The sequence below is a fragment of the Alligator mississippiensis genome, chromosome 4 (genome assembly GCF_030867095.1).
Source record: "Alligator mississippiensis isolate rAllMis1 chromosome 4, rAllMis1, whole genome shotgun sequence".
NCBI lineage: Eukaryota > Metazoa > Chordata > Crocodylia > Alligatoridae > Alligator > Alligator mississippiensis.
Window position 1 is genome coordinate 147,571,108 of NC_081827.1, and position 21,885 is coordinate 147,592,992.

The 21,885-nt window shown below is 46.2% G+C and overlaps 1 protein-coding gene across 1 annotated transcript in view; it reads right to left on the reverse strand.

Moving 5' to 3' along the window:
* Positions 1-21,425, reverse strand: part of LOC102558104 (alpha-2-macroglobulin-like protein 1) — a 49,636-nt gene extending 28,211 nt beyond the window's left edge. Inside the window, exons 1-10 of the mRNA XM_059726226.1 lie at positions 21,409-21,425; positions 14,363-14,546; positions 11,078-11,240; positions 10,055-10,107; positions 6,773-6,793; positions 4,880-5,039; positions 4,014-4,098; positions 3,118-3,229; positions 975-1,089; positions 222-331 (exon numbers count right to left, since the gene is read on the reverse strand). Of these exons, the coding sequence (XP_059582209.1) occupies positions 222-331; positions 975-1,089; positions 3,118-3,229; positions 4,014-4,098; positions 4,880-5,039; positions 6,773-6,793; positions 10,055-10,107; positions 11,078-11,240; positions 14,363-14,546; positions 21,409-21,425 (1,020 nt within the window). The remainder of the gene's footprint in view (positions 1-221; positions 332-974; positions 1,090-3,117; positions 3,230-4,013; positions 4,099-4,879; positions 5,040-6,772; positions 6,794-10,054; positions 10,108-11,077; positions 11,241-14,362; positions 14,547-21,408) is intronic.
* Positions 21,426-21,885: the final 460 nt, after the last annotated feature.

A 21,885-nucleotide genomic window follows, 5' to 3' on the forward strand; every position in this document is an offset into this window, starting at 1 on the left:
GTCTTTGAGGGTTGACTGAGGTTTGACCCTGAACTCATGTTCCTCTTTGTTTTTACTGCTTATGGTGTCTTTTGTTAAATAACATTCTTCCACAGGGGTTTTTACCTGTAAGTCATAATTTGTGACTTTTTAACCCTAGTTTAACCAAGTATCTCCAGTATAGTCATTGAGATTGCAGTATCACTACTGTGATACTTTCCAAAGGTGTAGTTAAGGGTTACCTTCCCCGTGTAGACCTCTCCACTGTAGTAGTAAGGGTTTGCCTCCTCAAATGTGGCTCTCCCAGCTGTCCTGGAGATGAAGAAGTTGCCAGAGGCATTGACCTGCACTCCTGAGGGAACAGATTTAGAAAAAAAGGTGTGAAAGGGGGAAGCAAACAGCTCCACAAATCAGTTCCACCACTCAGCCAGCCCACTGGCAACACAATTATACATGTCAGGCTGCATACACCTTATACCCCTCCCACGATTTTGGCATACCGAGCTTCCCATTCTAAGTCTTTCAGTGCCACAACCCACCATGAGATTGGACCACAGCACTTCTAGGGAATCAAGGAGCCTTAAAGGTGCAAGTGTGGGGGTTTAGAGCCTCCAGGGTCAAACCAGTGGAACTGAATTGTAGATCCCCTGTGAGTTTAGAGCAGGGGTGGGCAAAATGTGACCCATGGGCTGGATGTGGCCTGCCAGGCCATTCTATCCAGCCCATGGGGCCCCTAAAATTTTTTTAAAATTAATATTTATGTGCCCCTGGCTGCCTGTCATGCAGCCCTCAGTGGCTTGCCAAAACTCATTACACAGCCCTCCACCTGAAATAATTGCCTGCCCTTGGTTTAGAGGTAGCCTAGCCCCTGAGCTTCTGTGAGCCTGTCTCTCAGTGCTTGTAAGAGAAGAACAGGTGGCCTATGGTGCTCCCAGTATGCCTGGATATGCCTTGAAGTGCTTTTTGTATGTTCTCGAAGACACCACTGGAGTTACCTGTGTCAATTTCCTTTAATGTGACCATTGCATCAATGCTGTCCCTGAAGTTGGAAGAGACTTGGAGAAAGTCACCCAGATTGACAGATGTAGAGAAGCAGCCCATCTTATCTGTCTGAAAAAAAAGAGAGAGCAAAGTCCAGATGAGACCCCAGCACAATAGGAGAGTGGCCAGCAGGAGGTAAAAATGACCTGGAACAGAACAGAACCTCTTTTTGATGGAGCTCACCACTCCACATCAGAGGGCACCTTAAGAGCTAATGATCTGAGTGTCACTCAGACAATATCGCCCTGTCTGCATGGTGATGTGATTCTGTCTCCTGCCTGCACCATGGCACAGCACAACATGGTGCCAGGAGGAGCTGGATCTCAGCATCAGAGGCAGAGATGGTGATTCCTGTGGCAAAAGAGGAGTGGAGGGCAAAGACCCTTCTTTACCTCCTTCGTCCTTTCTGTGTGCATGTGCATGTGTGTGCATTTGTGTGTGTGCCTTTGTGCATGTGTGCATGTCTATGAGTTCATATCTATATGTGTGTATATATGTGTATGTACACATGTGTATATGCATGTGTGTCTTTACAAAGCCTATTAAACATTTTTTTTAATGTTTCTCTGCTGCTGGGTGAAAGAGCCCCTGGAACAAAAGGAAGACTGGTCCACCAGGCAAACGCAAATCCCAGTTAGATGCACAGAGGGAAAAGCTAAAAGGACACAACCAACTATTTGTTTCCTTTAGTCCCTCCCAGCTCTAATCACCTTGGGGTGTCACTTTCCAAAGAGCAGATAAATTTTTTCAGACAGAGCTTTTTTTAAAAAATGACAATCTTCCCTCAAGAGGAGCAGCCCAGTTGAGAAAATGAGCTGCCAAACAAAAACAAATGGGCCCAGATTCCCTAGAGGCAGAGAGAGAGAGGACCAGATGGATAAGAGAGATGGGAATGCTTAAGCAGAGAACAGGGAAAGCCAGGAAAAAAACATACCTAACAGAAAAAAACCAAGGACCAAACTAAAGTGAAAGAGGGAAAGGAGCACCTGCAAGGGGAAGGATGGGAGCTCCTAAGGCAGGGGCAGGCAATTATTTTGGGCAGAGGGCCACTTACTGAGTTTTGGCAAGCCATCAAGGGCTGCATGACAGGCAGCCCAGGGCAGATAAATATTAATTTTCTAAATGTTTTAGGGGCCCCGTGAGCTGGATAGAATGGCCTGGCGGGCCACATCCAGCCCCCAGGCTGCATTTTGCCCACCCCTGTCCTAAGGGGAAAGCGCAGTGGTAGGTTAGCTGAGAGCCAGAGGTGCCTGAGCCAAGTGCATGCTCTAAGCAGGCCAGGAGGGTTCCCACTAGCTACCTTGGAGCTAGCACCATCACTACAAGGTTGGAGCACATTTTGTATGCCCCTAATCATACAGCAGACTTCACAGAGTCCATGGCACTTCTCTTCACAGATCAACCCTGAGAGTATGGTAGGCTTGTTTGGGGAGGTTGCTTGGGCAGAAGAGGCATTGATGTTAGGTACTTGGTCTTTCCCCGTTAAATGGCTTTTGGGGCTTTCTAGTGTTAAAATAAGCCAGAGTCTATTCCACCTATTGGGCACCTAACTGTGATTCGATTCTATTCTATTCTATCCTGTTTGACTCCCTGAAAATACATTGATCCATCTGTTTTTGTAACATGCCATCATCTTAGCCTTAAGATTATGTATCAAAAAGGGGGTGAGGGGGAGGCAGACCCACCCACCTTTGCATTAACGGGTTTTCAGGGACTCAAGCGGGGAGAATCGAATGGCACTTAGGCACCTGAATTCACTTACATTCTTCCCATATAATCTGGCTCAATGTGCACAGTTGAACTCGAAGCAATTCAAGGGGGAAACGTAATGGAAAACAAGGAAGGGTCAAACTTGGAAAAGAAAGGAGAACTGGAAAGGGATAGAACACAAGAAAGGGAACGATCCAAGTTTACCAACAGTAAGCAAAAGCAGATGTTAGCTGCAGGTGAGTAACAAACTCAGGGATTAAACATGGAGAGAAACCAACTGAAAATAAAACACCTACAGTTGCCTCCCTTTCCCCTTGGCCCAAATAGTGTGGCTTCTTTGCTCTGTTGTGTAGGACTGTGGCTCCTGTCTTGCTAAGGGACTCTCACCTGGCTGAGGTAGCTCTTACAGAGGTCTGATTTATCCGGGCTGGGCAGGGACCAACGCTTCCGGCACAGGGTTACCTCCATCCCCCCTTGCACACCTTTCCCATAGGTGTATCTGCATGAGAGAGTAGGAGTGGCAGATAGTTACAAAATGGAGGAACTGCTCCTGTGCACTGACAGATTGAATTAACTGTGTGGATGGATACATGCAATGTATAAGGCATATCAAGAGAATGGCATTCCCCCCCACCCCTCCATCCATGAATGTATTATTTGGCTTCTGGCTTTTGTTTTTAGCTTCCTCTAGCATTAGACATTGGCAACAGCTAGAAGTAGAAACTGGTCTGGCATGAACTGGGACAATCTCTTAGTACTCAGAAACCCCTTGGGTGCTTGACTGGACAGTCTTGCTCATGTGCTCATGTTTGAACTGACTTCCAGATCTGGGGTCAAGAGAAATTTTTTCTCCAGGTCATAATGGCAAGAACCATTGGGAAGCGGAGGCTGTGCTCTCTTGCAGTGCAAGGCACAGTCCACTTCCTAGTCTGAGTGTCTTTTAACCTTACAAATCCTCTGCCATGTTGTGTCAAGGCACTAGCGGTGCCCTTGTTTCCCCTGGTTTTTGCCTGTGACACAATGTCCAGTTTTTAAGGGTTTTTTCCATCATACGTTATTTTGTGGTTGTGATGTGTAAGGGAGGTTGGGACAGACAGTCCCTTTGGACAAATGGTTACCTACAAATACTGGGGACTGGACTGCGTGGCCTCAGGACCCTCTTCCTATCCCATGTTCCCACATCTGTATGTTTCCTGGAGGTTTCCCTAAGAGATACAGGGGCCTTTGCTCATCACAGGCTAGAGTGCAGTAGTGTGTCCCTCCCACCAAGGAAGCCTCCTCACCTGCCGCACACCTGTAGCGGGAAGGTTTTATCCAAAATGTAAATATGAATTGGCTTCTCAAAAACCACTTCAAATTTTGGCAGCACTGGAAGGGAAACCCAGAGAGACAAGAGGGAATAATTACATCTTGCTGAGGATAGAGGTGGAGACAAACCCTGGCAGAGTAGGGGTAGGAAGTCCCATTTTCTTCTTTTATAAGGGAAGACAGTTTGTTTCCTGGGTGTTTACCCCAGTGATGATGTCTATGCCCAGCCTGCCATTCTCTGATGGCTCAGAATTAACTTGTAGAATTCCCTGACCTCTCAGTTGTTTGTGATGAGTGATGATGGAAAGAGGCTACCCACAGCTAACAAAGTATTACTCTTACATGGCTCTGGAAAGACTGAAGAACAAAAGTCCAGCCCTGGACACATTCTACAAACAAAGTCAGAGAGGGTGAAAGTAGAGTTTACAAATTCCTCTAGAAATAAGCACTGAGAATGGAATTTTAAAGAGGATTTAAGTGATGCAGAAGCTTGTGCTCCATTGAAAGCCAGCAGGATGCTTTCTTCCGCATCACTTAAGCTCTTTAGAAACTCCCACCTTCATGCCCTTACAGCCAGATTTCAGGGGTCAGCAGATTGTAGTGCTGGTGTTGCTCCATTAGAGCCACTGCACTGTACTCAACCAACCAGGGAGCCAGACAATCACCTCCTTAAACAATATCCATTATGAATTTGACTCCTTTCCCTGTCCAAAGTGACAGAGCTTCCCTCCACAGATGTGATTCTCCATCTACCATCAGTTTCTTGTACTGAAATGGGATTCCTCTTCCCAGATATGATTTCCCATGCCTCATATCTGCCCCACATATTTCCAATTTATACCATATTCCTCTACGGAGAAGCTGCTGTATGCTTTCCCATTGGCTACGTTGATGACATACATCCCCAGGGGAGGCTCAGCAGCTAGCTGGAAAGATAAATCTGCAATGCCATCCTGAGCTACCACGTCCAGCCACTGGCCAATCCGGTTGTTGTTAGGGTCCTACACCCACAAGAGAGAGGAAGAGCCAGTTATTACAGCCTCTTAAATAATCCAAACCTCATAATATGCAGCTGTTTCAAGATTAATGCTATTACCCATTGGGTTCTAAACTGGTCTCTGAGGGTGTGTGTAGATGAAACAGGGTCCCTAAATTGAAGTGGTGGGTTTTTAAAAACAGCACTTTTTTACCTCAGGCAGGTAGGCAGGCAGGGGGGGCCGGATCAGGCTCGTAGCTTTTCTCCGGTGGAGCCTGATTTCCTGGGCTGCTGCCAGGCTGCCTGCAGGGTTTCCTGCAGAGCCCCTGAGCTGCACGGAGCCCAGTGCTTTGCTCTGCCCTGAACCCCAAGTCATCTAAGGTGTGTTATGCTGCCAAATTTGCTACAGCAGCTGTAATTAATGCGCAGTACACCACCGAGACATGCAAACACTGACACCATTAAAGAGGTGCAAAAGCATTTAGCCTGCTTTAAAGGGTTGAGCAGAGATGCCCCTTATTTCATCTGCACACGGCCTCTCTATATGACCTATATATAGAAATTTTAGATTCTTCTGCCAATGATACTCTTATCCAGGCGAAAGAGGCCTTAAAAGTTCTAATTGTTAATTTATTTAGTCATTAGTTTTATATAGTGCCCTTCCCAAAAAGACTGAGAGTGGCTTACAATAAAAGAGAAAAAGACTTGAACAAATAAAATAAAATATTAAATAAGAAGATGCCTCCTGTTCAGGGAAAAAGCCAAATTCAGAGGGTTTTGAAAAGAAAAAAGCCAAATTCAGACACTTCATCCCACCTGCTCCCACTTCTCTGACTGATGGAGGAGAGCATTCCCTCCTGCCCAACCCAACCTCCCTTTCCACTCATGTTCTCTAAAAATAGTTTCCCCCAACCTGTATTCCCTAACATCCCTACCTACTTCCACCCTGCCACCTTACACACAGAGGAGTCACCCAGCCTCTTACTGTCCCTTCCAAGACAAACACCCCTGTCCCAAAAAGAGGCCACGGACAACTCATTCATTGCCCTCTTCCCTGCAGGGAAAATACAGTCTTCAATCAAGACACAAAACAGAAACAAAAATAGACCCCTTCATCCCACCTTGGTTCCTGCTGAAGGGCAAGACTAAAGGGCACCTTCCTGAGCACTTAACCCAGCAGAGCTGGCAATCCCTTGTAAAGCTGCAAAATGTTAGGTGAAGTCTTTCCTCTCCAGCTTGGTTGGTATGTGGTTTAATATTTCAGCCTCCCAGTCCTTTCCCCACTTCAAGGTTCATCCCCTAGAAGCACAGATGGGAGTAGGAGTGCTGGCAATACTTCTACTCTAGGAATGAGAGCTAAAGGTCCAAATGGAGATCCTTTTCATGTGGGGTAAATCTAACTCATATTTACACTGGTGTAACATAGAGCAGAACTTGGTTCACAATGGGCCTGTCTACATGAGATACTAAAAGCACAGTAGACTAATTCTACTGTGCATTAGTGTGTCGTGGAAAAGCTGCACTAATGTGCTAATGCACAGTAGAATTGTCTACTGCACATTAGCGTCATGTAAAAGATGTGCACCGGCACTACAGCACAGTATTGCCAATTATGGCACACTAAACTTAACGTACCATAATTACAATGCATCAATGCACATGTAGACATGCCCAGTGTCTAGGATACAGGGAAGTCCTGAAAAAACCCATCTAAACTTTAGTAACCTGAGACACAATACCAATTTCTGTAACACTCACCTGAAGGAACACGAATGGGTACTGGGGGGAAAAAAAGAGGCAGCAACATTAGAAGAGACAAGCATACACCCTGAACAAAGTATAAGAAGCATAATGGGCACAGCTCTATTTCACCTTGTGGAAAACCAAACTACAGCTTGTGACAGACTCTGAGCTACTGGACTTAAGTGTGGGAGTGATTCCATTACTCCCTCAGGACACAAAATTGCCCCAATTATATGAATAGGATCACTCTCTGGAGACCTTCACATAGACATCCCCACAACATTCTCATTAACAAACTAAGAAAATACAGACTAGATTGAAGTACTGTGAAATGGACACATAACTGGTTGGCTCATTGTGCTCAATGAATAGTCATCAATGGCTTAATGTCAATATGGGAGGAGGTATCAAGAGGGGTTCCCTAGGGGTCTCTCCCAGGGCCAATATTGTTTAATAGCTTCATTAACTATCTGGATGATGGGATTAAGCACACACTTAGCAAATTTGTGGGTGACACCAAATTGGGTGGAGTTGCAGACAAAATGAAGGGTAGAGCTAATCTCCAGAATGACCTGGATAAACTGGAAAAATGATCTGCAGTCAATCTGATAATATTTAACAAAGACAAGTGCAAAGTCTTTCACTTGAGACAAAAATAATTGTATGCATAAATACAGAATGGGGAATGACTGGCTCAACTGAAATACAGCAGAGGACCCAGGGGTTACAGAACAACATAACCTGAATATGAGCCACCAGCGTGCTCTTGTTGCTGAAAAAAAAAAAAAAAAGGCAACAGCAGCCTGGGTTGTATTAATAGTAATGTCACTTGCAAATCAAGGGAAGTGATCATTCTACTCTATTCAGCACTGGTGAGGCCTCATCTGGAGTACTGGATCCAGTTTTGGGCCCATCCCTTCAAGAAGGTTGTAGAGAGTTTGGGAAGAGTCCAGCACAGAGCAACAAAAATGATTAAGGGCCTGGGAAGCAGACTTATGAAGAAAGGCTGAAAAAACTCAGGTTATTTAGTCTAGAGAAGAGAAGACTGAGGAAGAGTTTGGTAACAGTCTTCAAATACCTGAACGGTGCTTACCAAGAGGATAGAGATGAGCTTTTCACCATGAATGTAGAGGGCAGGGCTAGGACCCATCAACATAGGATCATAGGAAAGTAGGGTAGGAAGGGACATCACAAGGTAATTTAGCCTCAAGCTTCAGCAGGGGAAAGTTATATTGTGGATTAAGAAGAACTTTCTGACCATGAGGGTGATCATGCATTGAAACAGGCTACCTAGAGAAGTTGTGCAATCACCATCCTTGGAAGTTTTCAAGAGCAGGTTAGACAGACATTTGGGCGGGATGATCAGGGATGATCTTACTTTAAGCTCGGGGCTGAACTAGATGACCTTATGAGATCCCTTCCAGCCCTACTTTTCTATGATCATATGATCTGCCTATTACTATAATGGGAGTATTTACACGCCCAGAATGGGTAACAGACTTGTTCCTGCACAATAGTCAGGAGACTCAGAATTGGTCATCAGCTGCTCTTTAGTTATCCATTAGGTGGGACAGAATTCTGCCCAGGGACTGATTCTATTCCACCTCTTGTGCTTATGATTGGACTTATGCACCTAAATGCCATCCTATTCCACACAGCTCAAATCCATGAAAAACTGCTAATACAAAAGGTGGGTGGGTCCTCCTTTTCCTCACTACTTCTTGTGACTCAATCTTAAGGGTCAGATTTCAGAGTGTTACAAAAAAAAAAAAAAAAAAAAAAAAAAAAAAAAAAAATCGATGCATTAATAGATTGACAGGACATGAATAGGGTAGAATAGAATCACACGTAGGCACCTGAGTCCACTTATGCACCTAATAGGTGGGATAAAATTTGGCGTAAGTATGAGCAGTTTACTATGTGCAATACTTGGTCTAATGATCAATTCTTTGTTTAAGGTCCAGCTAGTGAAATTTAGCATTTTTTTGAGATCTTTCTGGTAGGTCCCCACTTTCAGGAACTGGCAACACTAAATTTATAAATGGATTATTCTTTAAGGGTCCCGGGCTGATTGAGCTGTGTCCTTGTTTGACATAGGCCCAGCCTGCTACACAATGCTGATCTCATAGAAGACTCCCAGAAAAGTACTAGCTTAAGAGAGTCCTCTTCCCGTGTAACACTAGGGTAGATTCCTCCAGGAAACAGACCTGTCCTCTCAGTACATTTGACAGGACACAGTGGTGTACTCCCACAAATGAGGTTCCTAAAAGCAGCAGCTGCAGCAATGTAGCCAGTAGAGGGAACTGATATATACTCAATAAAGGCTAAGCATGTACAGTGCTTGCAGTCCTGGACAGCTATCTGATGCTGATGGATGGCCAACTTGTGCTGGTGGGCAGTCATCTTGTGTTGATGGGTGGTCATCTTATGCTGATGGATAGCTCCCTCCTTAATATAGGCAGAGCTTTGCACTTGGTGTTTGTACCCCACTGCCACTTGCTTTTAGCAGTGGGTTATCAAATGTTATTCTGGGAGTTACTCTTCTAAGGTATTTACAGAACTTACAGAAGGGCACCTCAATCACACTGTGACTTTTTGCCCTTTACAAAAATTATCAAAGCTAACAGATATCCAGAGTTTGGTGGTGGCTGAGTGCCTCTATGCACAGGCCAAGGCCAGGAAGCAGGGGGCACTGTAGCGTACTGTGGAAACCAGCCAGCCCAATCCCTGCCCAGGTGCTCCCCCTTCCCCACCTGCTGTCCAGTTGCAAAGAGCCAGCCAGGATTCATTCCCCAATGTGGGGTGGCAGTGTGAAGGCATTTTGGGGGCTGTGCCCCTCCCTGCTGGTGCCATGGGTCACTGGGAACCCTCTCCTGCTGGAGAGGGTCCTGCTTGGGATACCCCCACCACCGATCACAGCCCATCCGCTCCCCGTCCCCTTCCAGCATAACCCTAGTGGGGAACTGTATCCAAATTCCCTAAGGCACTCTAATATAGAGTGTCTTCATTTACTACCTGATTTAAATGATTTAATGCTACTTTTTCATGTAATTGGCCATTTTAAAGTGCTCTGCAGCCAAGCACGTGTGTTATGCCATGGCTGTAGAGTGCTTTTAGGGGCCAGATCATGCAAAAAATGTCATTTCTGTTTGCACCACTTCAAACAGTTGACAGGCCAAGTCCATGCATGAATTGGGGGGATAGGAAAGCATAGAAGCTTGGGCAGGCTTGGCAAAAGTATAGGATTGGGATGTGAAACAAAAGGAGGCTCTTCAACAGCCACTCAGATTTACTTACCGAGTTGTTGAGTGCAATGAAGTCCTCGTTCATGGTCACAATACGAAATTTCACTGCAAGAGAAAAGTAAACATAAAGATTAATGAAAAGTTCAAGGAATTTATCAGCTTTCACTCCCACCCTGCTGCTATACCACAGCTGGTCTCCTCACACAACTCTGGTAATCCTCAGTCCTGCCCTGCAGCCTCCCTACTCTTTCAGATCTTTCCTATTCCTGTCCCCACCCAACATATGCTCAGAGTATGCAGATGTGAGTCTAGCACACAGAGTGTTATATAAATACATACAGAGATATTCACACCTTCATCCCAAGCACATTCATCAGCCAAAAGCTGTCTGGGTTTGCCCAGCCATGGCACGGCTATACACTGAAGCTATTAAGAACTTTACAGCAGCAGCTGGGATGAAAATTAGATCCTCCCACACTGAGAGCCCCAGCCTGTTCGACTAAACAAAAAGGCTGGTGGCATATAGCTGAGCAGTCCTTTCCATACTCAACAGAGGGTGGTAGGATCACATATAAAGTAGGTGGTATATATTGTATAGAGGGGTATCCCTTTTGTGGCATTTTTGGGCCTACAAAATGGAGCAATAATGTCAGGAGACTCTCTGGTGGGGTAAAGTTTCCATGGCTGATGGGGTGGTGGCAGGCTGGGAGCATGGGAGGGCTGGGAAAGGATCCAGAGCACATACCCTGATTTCCCTGAACTAGTACAATGACCCTTAGGGGGCTCTTTAAGCCAGCAGAAATGGTCACCATCTTGAGACAGTTCTTATTTATACTGAAAGTTGACATGGCTCCAAGGGGTTAGAAGGCTGACATGGCTCCACGGGGCTCCAGTGGGCTCTTTAAGCCAGCACAAAAATGATCACCGCCTTGAGATAGCTCTTATTTATACTGAAGGTTGACATGGCTCCAAGAGGTTAGAGAAAGAGTGGAGAGGTGGCAGAAGGCTGCCTCTGCCTTCCTTCCCAAGAGGATTTGTCCCAGCATGTGTACAGAACAAGGCAGATGAGAACCACCTGTCTGTCCTGGCTTATAAATGGGTTTGTCCGTCTGGATGAAGGTGCCGGTGCCAAGCCTATGGATCAGGACCTTCTTTTCCTCAGAAATACTGATCCTGCGGCCAGTGATGAACAATTTGATGGTAGCAACCTCCTCTGTGCCTCCAGCTGGAGGTGAAACCTATGTATGGATAGAGAGAGAAAGAGAGCACATGAACAGTCTCCTCACTTTCCCTTAACTCTGTGGGAAGAAGTGAGAAGAAGAGGGGAACAATAACCCCCTAGCCTAGGGTCACAGGAAGGAAAACTCCTCTCCCTCTCTCCACACTCAGATTCAACTAGTTCCACACTATGTCACATGGGAGCCCACAAGCCAGGGATTTGACCCCTTTGATTGCTTGCCAGGAAGAGATGAGTGATACCCTCATATTCCTCCATATAGGAGGTTCAGGGAGTCAGAGGCCATAAGAAACCATAAAGCTGGGAGAGGCATAGGGATAGGTCTAACTGCCTCCACATGCTGACATCAGAGAGCTCGGGTTACGTTAGTTAGTCTAGAAGGAGAAAGCCAGAATGAGAGAATTTGTCCATGGCCAGCAGCCAGCACAGGTAAGTGCTGGCTCTTTTCTGGTGGAAAGCAAATTCCTTTAACCCTAGACTACTGTAAAGATTCTCTGCATATGGTAACTAGCCCCGAGGGTGTCCTTTGTAGTTTATAGAAACCAACACATATATTCCCATCAGGATAATTTTTGTTGCCCTTTGCATAAACTGAGCTGCTGCTGTGTTTCTTCCCCTGGGGAATGTCTCTTTTGAGCATATTTTAACAACCTAATACCTGTCCTTACAGTGGCAGGACACTGACCGTGCCCTCACCTCCCTGCTTTACCTCTGGCAAATGAAAGGGTGTTTTTGATGATTCTGTAAGTGTGCCTGGTAGTTATCCATGAGAGTTGTTCTAAAAAAAAATTAAGAATAGGTTAGGCAAACTCATGTGTAACATGGTGGAGATAGGGATGAACCTGCCTGGAGCAGGGACTTGGACTAGATGAATCCCCGAGGTCCTTTCCAGACCTATTTTTATGTTATTCATTACTCCATCACAGTACAATTCTCAGAGGATCTGGCACCCACATCACACACACCTTCAATGCTATCTGGCATTAATTAGTAGAGCTGCATAAATAATACATTTTCAAACCAGCCATGCAAAAAACAAAATAAAGCCTGATCATTCCACCAGAAATGAATGTGTTTCTTTTCTTCTCTCTCTCTCTTGTGTAAAGTAATGTATTTTGTTTTGATTCTGGACATTTTAACAAAAACAAAGGAAATCCATAAATGAAAGGCTAACCTCTGAAGGGGATGCTGGTACCACAGCTGTGTTTCATAGCTCTAGGTTAGAGAACTGACCAGGGCTCTGGGAGACAAAGATTCATAGATTCATAGATGTTTGGGTCGGAAGGGACCTCAACAGATCATCGAGTCCATCCCCCTGCCTGGGCTGGAAAGAGTGCTGGGGTCAGATGACCACAGCAGATGCCTATCCAGCTGTCTCTTAAAGACCCCCAAGGTAGGGGTGAGCACCACTTCCCTTGCAAGCCCATTCCAGATTCTGACCACCCTTACCGTGAAGTTTTTCCTGATGTCTAACCTAAATCTGCTCTTTGTCAATTTATGACCATTGTTCCTTGTTACCCCAAGAGGTGCCCTGATGAACAAAGCATCTCCGATCCCTTGTTGCGTCCCCCTAATGAATGTATAGGGAGCCACAAGATCACCTCTCAGCCTTCTCTTGCAGAGGCTGAACTGGGTGATCCAGAGTAGAGACCTGAATTTGGGTCTTCCATGTAAGAGACTTCCCTAATCACTGGACTATGAGATATTCAGGAACAGAAAGTTCTCAGACTGTTTTCTTGAAGCTTTTCCACTTTGTAGAACTAATGAAATACTTGTTGGCTCATGGTATGAGAGCAAGAGAAAGAATGACTATCATCCAACAGCTGGGGCACTCATCCAGTTGAAGGGACACCTGGGCCACATCCAGACGACCACAGACATTTGGTTCCGTGGGCCAAGTAGCAGTGGCGCACCTTGTGCCACAGCTACTTGTCCCTAGGGAATGCCCAGGCCATGCACACTTTGGCACATGGCAAGTTAACCCAGGGCCAGTGGGGAGGCTGGAGCCAGAACTGTGCTGGCCCCAGCAGCCTTACCTGGGATTCTGGGGGCCTCTGGGGTTGCAGCAGCAGCAATCCTGCTGGGCAGAGCTTGGCTGGCAGCTGCAGTGCAGCTCTAGGTGGCCCAGCTCTGCATTTCAGGGGAGCCCACTGCCTGTGTACGTGCTACTCTTTTTTTCTTTCCTGCAGGTTTTTTGACCCCCAGATATCCAGGGGTCAAAAAAACCCGCAGGGCTAAAAATGGAGCAGCACACATACAAGCAGTGTTCCCATGCAGCACAGAGAACACCTGACTATGCGGTATGTGGCACTGCAGACATGTTTGCAGCACCACACAGCTGGGCTTGTCTGGATGTGCCCCTGGGTTTCAAAGCTTGGTCCAATTAATATTTAAGTATTTTATACAAACAGCTTTATCAGAAAGGCCTGAGAGAGACCCAGCCCAGAATACCCTGCTTGAGTTGTGAGGGTGGTCTCCAGGCAGGTGGGACATCAAGTTCAGTTGAAGTCCCTGTTCCTGTTAGAGTGAAAGGGAGTTTGAATTTGAGTCATCTATCCTCATGTGAGCACCATAAACCATAGGCTATAGTGTGTAAGAGGAGCTGCTTCTGGTGCCATGACCTCATGATTGGAACTGGGTCCCTCTGTGGAACTAATCCCAACATTGAATGGTTTGGAAATGTCAAAGTAGTTCACTTGGCATTTCTGCAAATGAATTTTTAAAAATGACTGGTGCTTCTCTCAGTTTCTAGCCCCATTCACAGAAATGTTCTGCCACCTTAAAACTTAATTTTTCAACAAAAATATATATTTTTTTTAACGCCCAAATTTCTTAACTGGCTTCTTCATTGTCTACTTCAGTAAAGACACTAAGGAAGGACTGGAGCCATGGACAGTGAGCTGACATGCTTCTCCCTGCAGTACATTCTTCTCAGACAGGGCAGAGGAAGTCTGGTGAGGCTGGTGAGTATGAGAAACCTGCTCGTGCTGTATCTGACCAAGGGAGAACTGCAGGGCAGTGATGTAAAGAACGGCCAGACTAACACCTTTTACTGGGGCTAGTGTCCACAAAGAAATAGAAATGGTGGAAGAAACACAAGGGCTCTAGCTGTGGGAAACTCACCTGAAACTTGCTACACATAAAGCTTCTTTTCTGCTGAATCTCGTTGTGCACCAAGACATCGTATCCTTCAGACTGCTCTATAGACAGCATTGCATAGATCTTCTCCTCATTGCAGGTGATATGCAGGCAGGCAACTTGGACTGATGGGTAGTGAAGATCAGCAGGGATTACTGCCAAGTAATGTCTGCAGTAAGGAGGAGACAGCAGAGAAGAACATGAAGATTTGGACTCAGCGATTGGAAAGCACCTTCTTACCTTCACATTCCCAGCACCCCAGGATAAGGCAGTTCCATGTGGCTGTGTTATGACATATAGTAAGTAGAGCTGTGTGAAATTTTGCCAAGTGTTTCGTTTCAAAGCTGTTTTGACGCTGTTCGAGCTTGAAACAGTGAAATCTAAATGAAACAAAAAGCATCGAAACAGCTTCAAAACAAAATGAGGGCAACTGAAACATTTCAAAAGTTTCTAAATATTTTGAGTTTCAAAGCAGCCCGGTGGCAGGAGGCAGGGGAGAGCCAGGACTGCGCTCTGAGAGGCTCGGCAGCCCTATGCATCTCAGCCCGGTGGGGAGCGCTGCCCTGGCTTTCCCTGCCTCCTGCCACCAGGCTGTGCTCTGATCGGCTCCACCGGCCCCATGGAGTTCAGCCCAGGGGTGGAAAGCAGAGCGCAGCGCCAGCTCTGTCCACCTCCCGCTGCCAAGCTGAGCTCCATGGGTCTGGTGGAGCTGATCGGAGCGCAGCCTGGTGGCAGGAAGCAGACCAAGCCAGCACTGCACTCCAATTCACTCCACCAACCCCATGGAGCTCAGTCCAGTGGTGGAAGGCAGAGTGCAGCACCGGCTCTGCCCATCTCCCACCACCGGGCTGTGCTCTGTAGGGCTGGCAGAGCTGATCAGAGCGCAGCCTGGCGGCAAGAGACGGGCAGAGCCAGGGCTGCGCTCCACCTCCTGCTGCTGGGCTGAGCTCCATGGAGCCCGGTGCTGGGCATGGGTTGTGCCCAGCGCCAGTCCCAGGTGGCAGCAGTAGATCCAGGAGCCCGCACCCCCGGGGGTCGGGGTCCGGCACAGCTTGGCAGCCCTCCCAGGGGTGCAAGCCCCCAGATCTGCACCCCAGATGAAAGGAGGCTCAGGCTGCCTCTCCCACCTGGGACCGGCACTGGGCATGGGCTGCATCCAGCAACGGACAAGATTGCAAGCCCCGGGTCTGCATGCAGGATGAGGGGAGGGTCCCACTGCTGCCTGGAACAGGTGGCAGCAGCAATTTTCTCTGATACTGGGCTCAGCCCACACCCAGCGCTGGTCCCAGATGACAGGGCAGCCCCCTCTCATCCAGGGCGCAGATCCGTGGGTCCGCACCCCCGGGAGGAGTCCGGCACAGCCCTGCAGCCCTCCTGGGGATGCAGGCCCCCGGATTTGTGCCCAGATGACAGGAGGCTGCTGCTGCTGCTTGTGGCCAGCAGCAGCATCTGTCTTCTCCGGCACTGGGCACAGACTGCACCCAGCACCAGTCCCAGGCGGCAGCCTCCTGTCATCCAGCACAGATCAGAGGGCCCACACCCCCAGGAAGAGTCCAGCACAGCCCCATACCTCTCCCGGGGGTGCAAATCCCCAGATCTGCATGCCAGATGACAGGAGGCTGCCACTGCCGGCAAATTTTGCTTTCAGGACTTTGAGGTGCAGTTTCTGAAAAAAACTCTGCACCTATCTCCTTGAAACTTGGCAGGCTTCATCGCCTCAGAAGGGGCTACCATCCCAGCAATTTGCATCTGAATAAGGCAAGAAATGACAACGTTTTAGGAATTTTCATGATTCCCCATTATAGCCCATGAGTGAAACATCAAAAAAAACTAGTCAAAACAGCGAAACAGTTTCGATGAAATGAAACAGGACTGTGCTTCAAAACTAAACAAAATGACAAAATGAAGCACTGTCCCTTCAAAATGGTGAAATGGATGTCAAAATGAAATAATGATGTTTTGCACAGCCCTAATAGTAAGCTCAATGCTCAAAAGCAATGGGGATTCCTCAAAAGGGATTGATTATTCCATTGCCTAGATGATTCATGGAGCTATTTGCAACATCTGCAGACCCTGGGTTTATCTCTCACTAACTTAACTCTTAACTAGCTTAACTGAGGAACCATCTTCCAATTCCCTACCTCCATAGTATAAGTAAGAGAGCATCTCCAAACTACAACCTCTATCACTACATCGTCCCTTTTAACAAAACGTACAAAACTCACTTAATACAAAAATAAATTAACACCCATCAACAGAGGACAAGTTATTAGCTTGTCACTGGAGTGAGTCTTTACTTGTCACTTTCCTGTTCCCCCTTTTCTGCAGCTCTTTTAGCAAATCTCTATTAGTCTTTCTGAAGGCTTCATTTTCTTCTCTGACTGAAAAAGTATCAGATCCACTTTCTGATTTGTTTTGATGGGAAGCTTCTCCAAGTCTTGATGTACTTGAATCCCTATACTGGTATCCAACTGACTTGAATGTTTGGCAGCTGTACTTCTGCACATAACACAAAATTCATTAGCTACAGACTGCTGAGGCTGAGTTCCTCTATCTGTGTGATGGCACCTGAATTTGTGTCCATAGGTACATTTCTTGCCACAAGGACATGGTTGTATCTTGTGTTCTGGAACACTTGGTTTCTATCTAAGAAAACTGTCCGGATTTGGGCCATGACAGCCAAGATCATCATCAGGAGGCATGAATGTTGTGTTTTCATGTACTGCAAACACATATTTAACTAGATTCAGTTTTTCACAAGCTACCAGACCCAAAATGAGTGTCACCTCCTTCCAAAGAATAAGAGTTTGTATACTTTTTTTTTTATATTGAACACTAGCAGTGTATTTCCCTTTCACTGGGATATTTGTTCATGAATAGCCAGATAGTCTGATGTTTGTTGGACTCGCTTTTGGTTTCAATTTTAATTTTCTATATTCTTGGGTAAAATATTAGTCTGAGTTCGTGTCCAACTTAAATGAAGCCATCATTCCTTGTACAGGAAACCCTCGCTTTTTGCGGATTTGCAATTCGCAGTTTCAAATATTCATGGTACGCTGCACCAACCCACGCTCGCTCACTGCGCAGAATGATGACATTTTGTTACTGTGCTCCGCAAGTAAGGGGTGGTTCGACAAATTTAAAAAGAGGCACAGCCTACGTAATGTGAAGCTGATGTGGGAAGTGGCGTCAGCAGACCATGAAGCAGCACGGGATTATTCCCCACAAACCCGAACAAGTTTTCAACGTAGACAACACAGTACAGTATTCACAGATTTCCTCATTTGCGGGTATCTCTAAAATGTATCCCCCACAAATGGTGAGGGTCTCCTGTATTTCCACTGGCATAATTTAGTTTCTCTCATGGAATTTGCTTGATTCAGACATATTTATATAATTTTTTTCTGGTATGCTCTCAACTGCATGTGCTTAAGTTGTTTGTATTTGGGAGTACTCCGCAAAATGGTTCTTCTTGTCACAGTTAAAACAGAGGTTTCCAAAAGCAGCACAATGTTTGGGGCCATGTTTCTTATCACACCTGCTGCATGGCCTATAAGCTCTTTCTCCCTTTGCATTCTTCTTGCCAATGGAAAATTCCACTCTGTGAAGTGGCTTCTTAGAGATGTAGTTATTCAAGTTAGTCTGAAGTCAAATACAAGGCATGGTAGATTTGGGCCTTACAGACTAGTGTGTGTGTGTGTGTACACACCAATGTATAAATATAGCACAAGCTTTTGTGAGCTGAGGCTCATTTCATCAGAGGCTGTACTTCTGAGATGGTTTCTTGCTAATGGAAAATTCTGCCTGATGAGTTGGCTTTTTCTGGCCACGTGTTTTCACAGGTTTTCATGCCTACTGCCTTTTTGGTGCATTCAACTTTGCAGCCTGGCACTTCACAGTTTCTGCTCCCCTGCATCTTTTCTAGGGACAAGCCTCCCTCATCCAGTATTTTTTCCTCATAAAGCAGTGTTTGCAATTCCACAAATAATCCTATCTCTAATCAGAGATTCTGTCAAGTTCCCAAAAGCATGGTTCTTACTAAGTCTCTTTCACCCAGTAACAGTTTATACTTTGTTCTGCTGTTTGTTTGCACATAAGAAATCTGTATCTTTCATGGATCTCATTACCTTTTTGCATGCAGTACTCCTCAAATTTGGATGGAATTTTGCTTCATTTCATTCTTTGACCTTTTTCAAAGTTGAAGGTATTATAAACAGCCAAGGCTTCTTCCCCCACAATATGCAACAAGACTGAGGATCTGACTTGGCATTTTTCTCTCTTGTCTCTGTGGCTGCTATGTACCACCCAAACTTCTGTTTGAATGCCCTCCAGTTCTCTGCTATGTTGCCAGACAGCTGAAGGGCAGGTGGTGGTTGCAAAACTTCCATGGCTACTTGTCCTTAGACTGCAGCTATGCAGTCAGGTGACTTATGGTGACCCTTGTCCTTCCAGGTGCCCAAGTTGTGCCACTTGCCTTCATTTTCCAACTTCTATTTCAGTTTGGAACTCAAATTCTTTCAAGTTCCTTTTTATAATCCCACAGTTTATACCACTTTAAACACAGGCATACAGTGAATAAAAACAACAACATGCTTTAATTTATCGAACTGTATCCAACATCTGAAGACTCTGGATCTCTCTCTCACTAACTTAACTCCTAACTAGTTTAACTGAGGGATCATCTCTCCCATTCCCAACCTCTATAGTATAAGTAAAGGAGCATCCCCAGACTACAGCCTCTATCATCACAGTCTAGAAGTGCAAGATAAGTGATCTAGTCTAATATGGAAAGTGAGATACCAAATTCAGTGGGCCAGTGGTCTGATCTAATTTAATCTGATACAGCAGCACATGGGATACCACACTGGACAAAACAATGGTCCATCTATTTAAGTTGTTCCCTGGATGAATGTTACTGAAATGGAGTTTTAGCATCACTCACAGTTTGGTTAAAGTGCTCGTGATATGGAGCAAACAGCTCAGGATGATGGTCATCCACATCCTTCCAGGACACTTGCTGTATGCATGGAGCCAGTGCTGAAACATTCCTTTTCCTCCAAGGTCTCTGAAGCTGTTTCTCTGGGATTCCTTTCCAGGGTTGCCTTACCAAAGCAATCAAGGGACCCGTCTTCTTCCACACCCTCTGCCTCCTTCCAAAATTATAATCAGCAGGAGCAAAAGGGGCGTATTGTGCAAAATATCCCTTAGCCAATGACAGCTGTCCTGAATGCCATCCACCAATCTGCATGTGATATCCCCCTGCAAGGACCCAACGGCCACTCAATCAAAGTGACTTTACTGCAAAAAAAAAACAGGCAGAACTTGGCTGTTCAGTGACCCAGGCTGGGTCCCGATCACCTGCCACTTGTGCCCCTTTGTTTGGACAGGAGATGAATTGCCCATTACTCCACTTTCACTGAGGTGCAGAGAAGGCAATCCTGTCACAAAGTATGGTGATGGGGTACTGGAAGCTTCATGGGGGGTCAGGTTATGGATCATGGAGCACCTAACCTGGGCACCAAAAGGCATTCTTGGACTTAGAAATGTAGCATCTGGATGACATTTCCATTTGGCAGCTCCCCAGTGGGTTTGTGAAATTGTACAGTGAGTCCCAATCCCTTTACTGGTACCCACAATGGAAAACTAGAAACATACTCAGCTCTACTGGGGCCCCTTGCTGGCAGGTTCAGTGAAGAAAGCCAGAGACTGAATCAGCCAAAGAGAATGAATTGTCTCAGCAGAAGACCTGACCAATACATGTTTGTTACAATACAAAGCAGTGTAACAAACCCTTGCTTGTGACAACTTGAGTTTCTGGTGCTTGAGCAGCCCACCAAAGTCCATATGCAGAAGAGCCCAAAGGCATTTTACAAGTGTTAGTTACATCCATTGTATAAAATCCATGGGATACAGGTTCCAGCTCAGGTCCAGCTGAACTAAGGCCATAGAAAACTGTTTGTATCCAACTTGGGAAGGAAGCCACAAGGTTTACAACAGACCTGATATAGCTTCTTTTCCAGCAGAAAACTACTCAGGAACTGTTGTTTCCACTATCAAGTTTGCACATCTGGGTTAGATGCTTCAGGACTCCAAAGAATATCCTGGAGGGGTCAGAGCTTCACCGCAGTACTGTGTGTGGAAGAACAAAACCCGTTCTCCCCTCCTGCTGTCACCCAGCACCCCAGCAACAGTTCTCTTACTCAAGCACAGAGAGAGGTCCATTGATAAGCAGCGCAGGTGCTGTGTGAGGAAGTTTTCCTGCCTCGCACCTGTTCTGGGATTGCCCCACAGGCTTTGATCTCTGCTGTCTGCTGACCCGTAACTACTAAAATTTTCTCGTGAAAGTGAGAGAGAAAATAATGATAAAAAAAAATAGCTACCAGAGCCAAGATCATGGCCAGCCCCCTGTGGACTTGCTCAGCTCAGTCCGAGTCGGAGGTGTGTAGAATGCAGACACAAGAAAGCAGAGGCAAAAAAGCTAATCCACCTGTCTCCACTTCATGCATGTGCTTGAAGTAGACCTAGTGCCAGCGCTGGCAGCTGCCACTGATTACTGTGATCACTCCCAGCATTTGCTTAATTGTGGGTGGGAGACCCGTCCCAGGATTCCTAACTGAGGAACAACAGGTGCACGTGAATATTTAAGTACCAGCTGGACAGCATGCTTCCCTGAGCTCCACTGAAGAGGGATAAATCCCAATATGGCCCTGAGCTGTTTGCACTGCCAGTGAGAAGGCTCCTGCTTACCTAGTAAGCTCTCGGGCTGGTGGCAGTTCCTCTTATTAACATTAGCTACATGATTGAATCTGGATCTTTCAGGCACCCAGCATCCAGGTAGGAGCCAGCTGCAGTTTTGGGATTCTGGTCTGAATTGTTGAACTTCCAGCTGGTTGTAATCCAGAGCTGGAGAAGAGTGCCTTCTTGCTGGCTGGCTTTCCTCAGAGATGCTTCAAGTGACTGGACTCTGGTTTGCAAGCTTCCAGGTTTGGAAAGGCCAAGTGAGATGAGAGCTCTTTCCCCCCGAGACTCACTGTGCTTTCTGCCCCATGTTGGACTAGGAAGGCTGAGCAGTGCTATTGCCATGAGTGTTGACATCTCACATGGGCAGAGAGGCCTCAGACCTAGTACTGAAAGGTAAAAGGCTGCTGAGAGAACTAAAAACAGCAGCCTGTAGGAAAAGGTGCAACAGAGCCTGGACTTCTTTTTCCATCTTGGTCCATTAGTCCATTCCCAGCAGCAGGCCATCATCTTTTGTTTCAGGTGAAGTTCTCACTGCCCAGCTGAGCTCTGGTGTTATTTCTGTGTTTGGGGATGTAGACTTAAAACCATCCTTTTTCAGTCTCAACCATTATTCACCCCTCACTAGACACCACAGTATAAAGACAAGTTACATCCTCTTGGGGCCTGAGGACGTCTCCCATAAAAACATGGCTTCCTTACTTTCAATGGGACAGGGGCTGCTGGTTCCCCTTTAAACTTCACTTTTGCCTGAAAGCTGTGATTCTCCC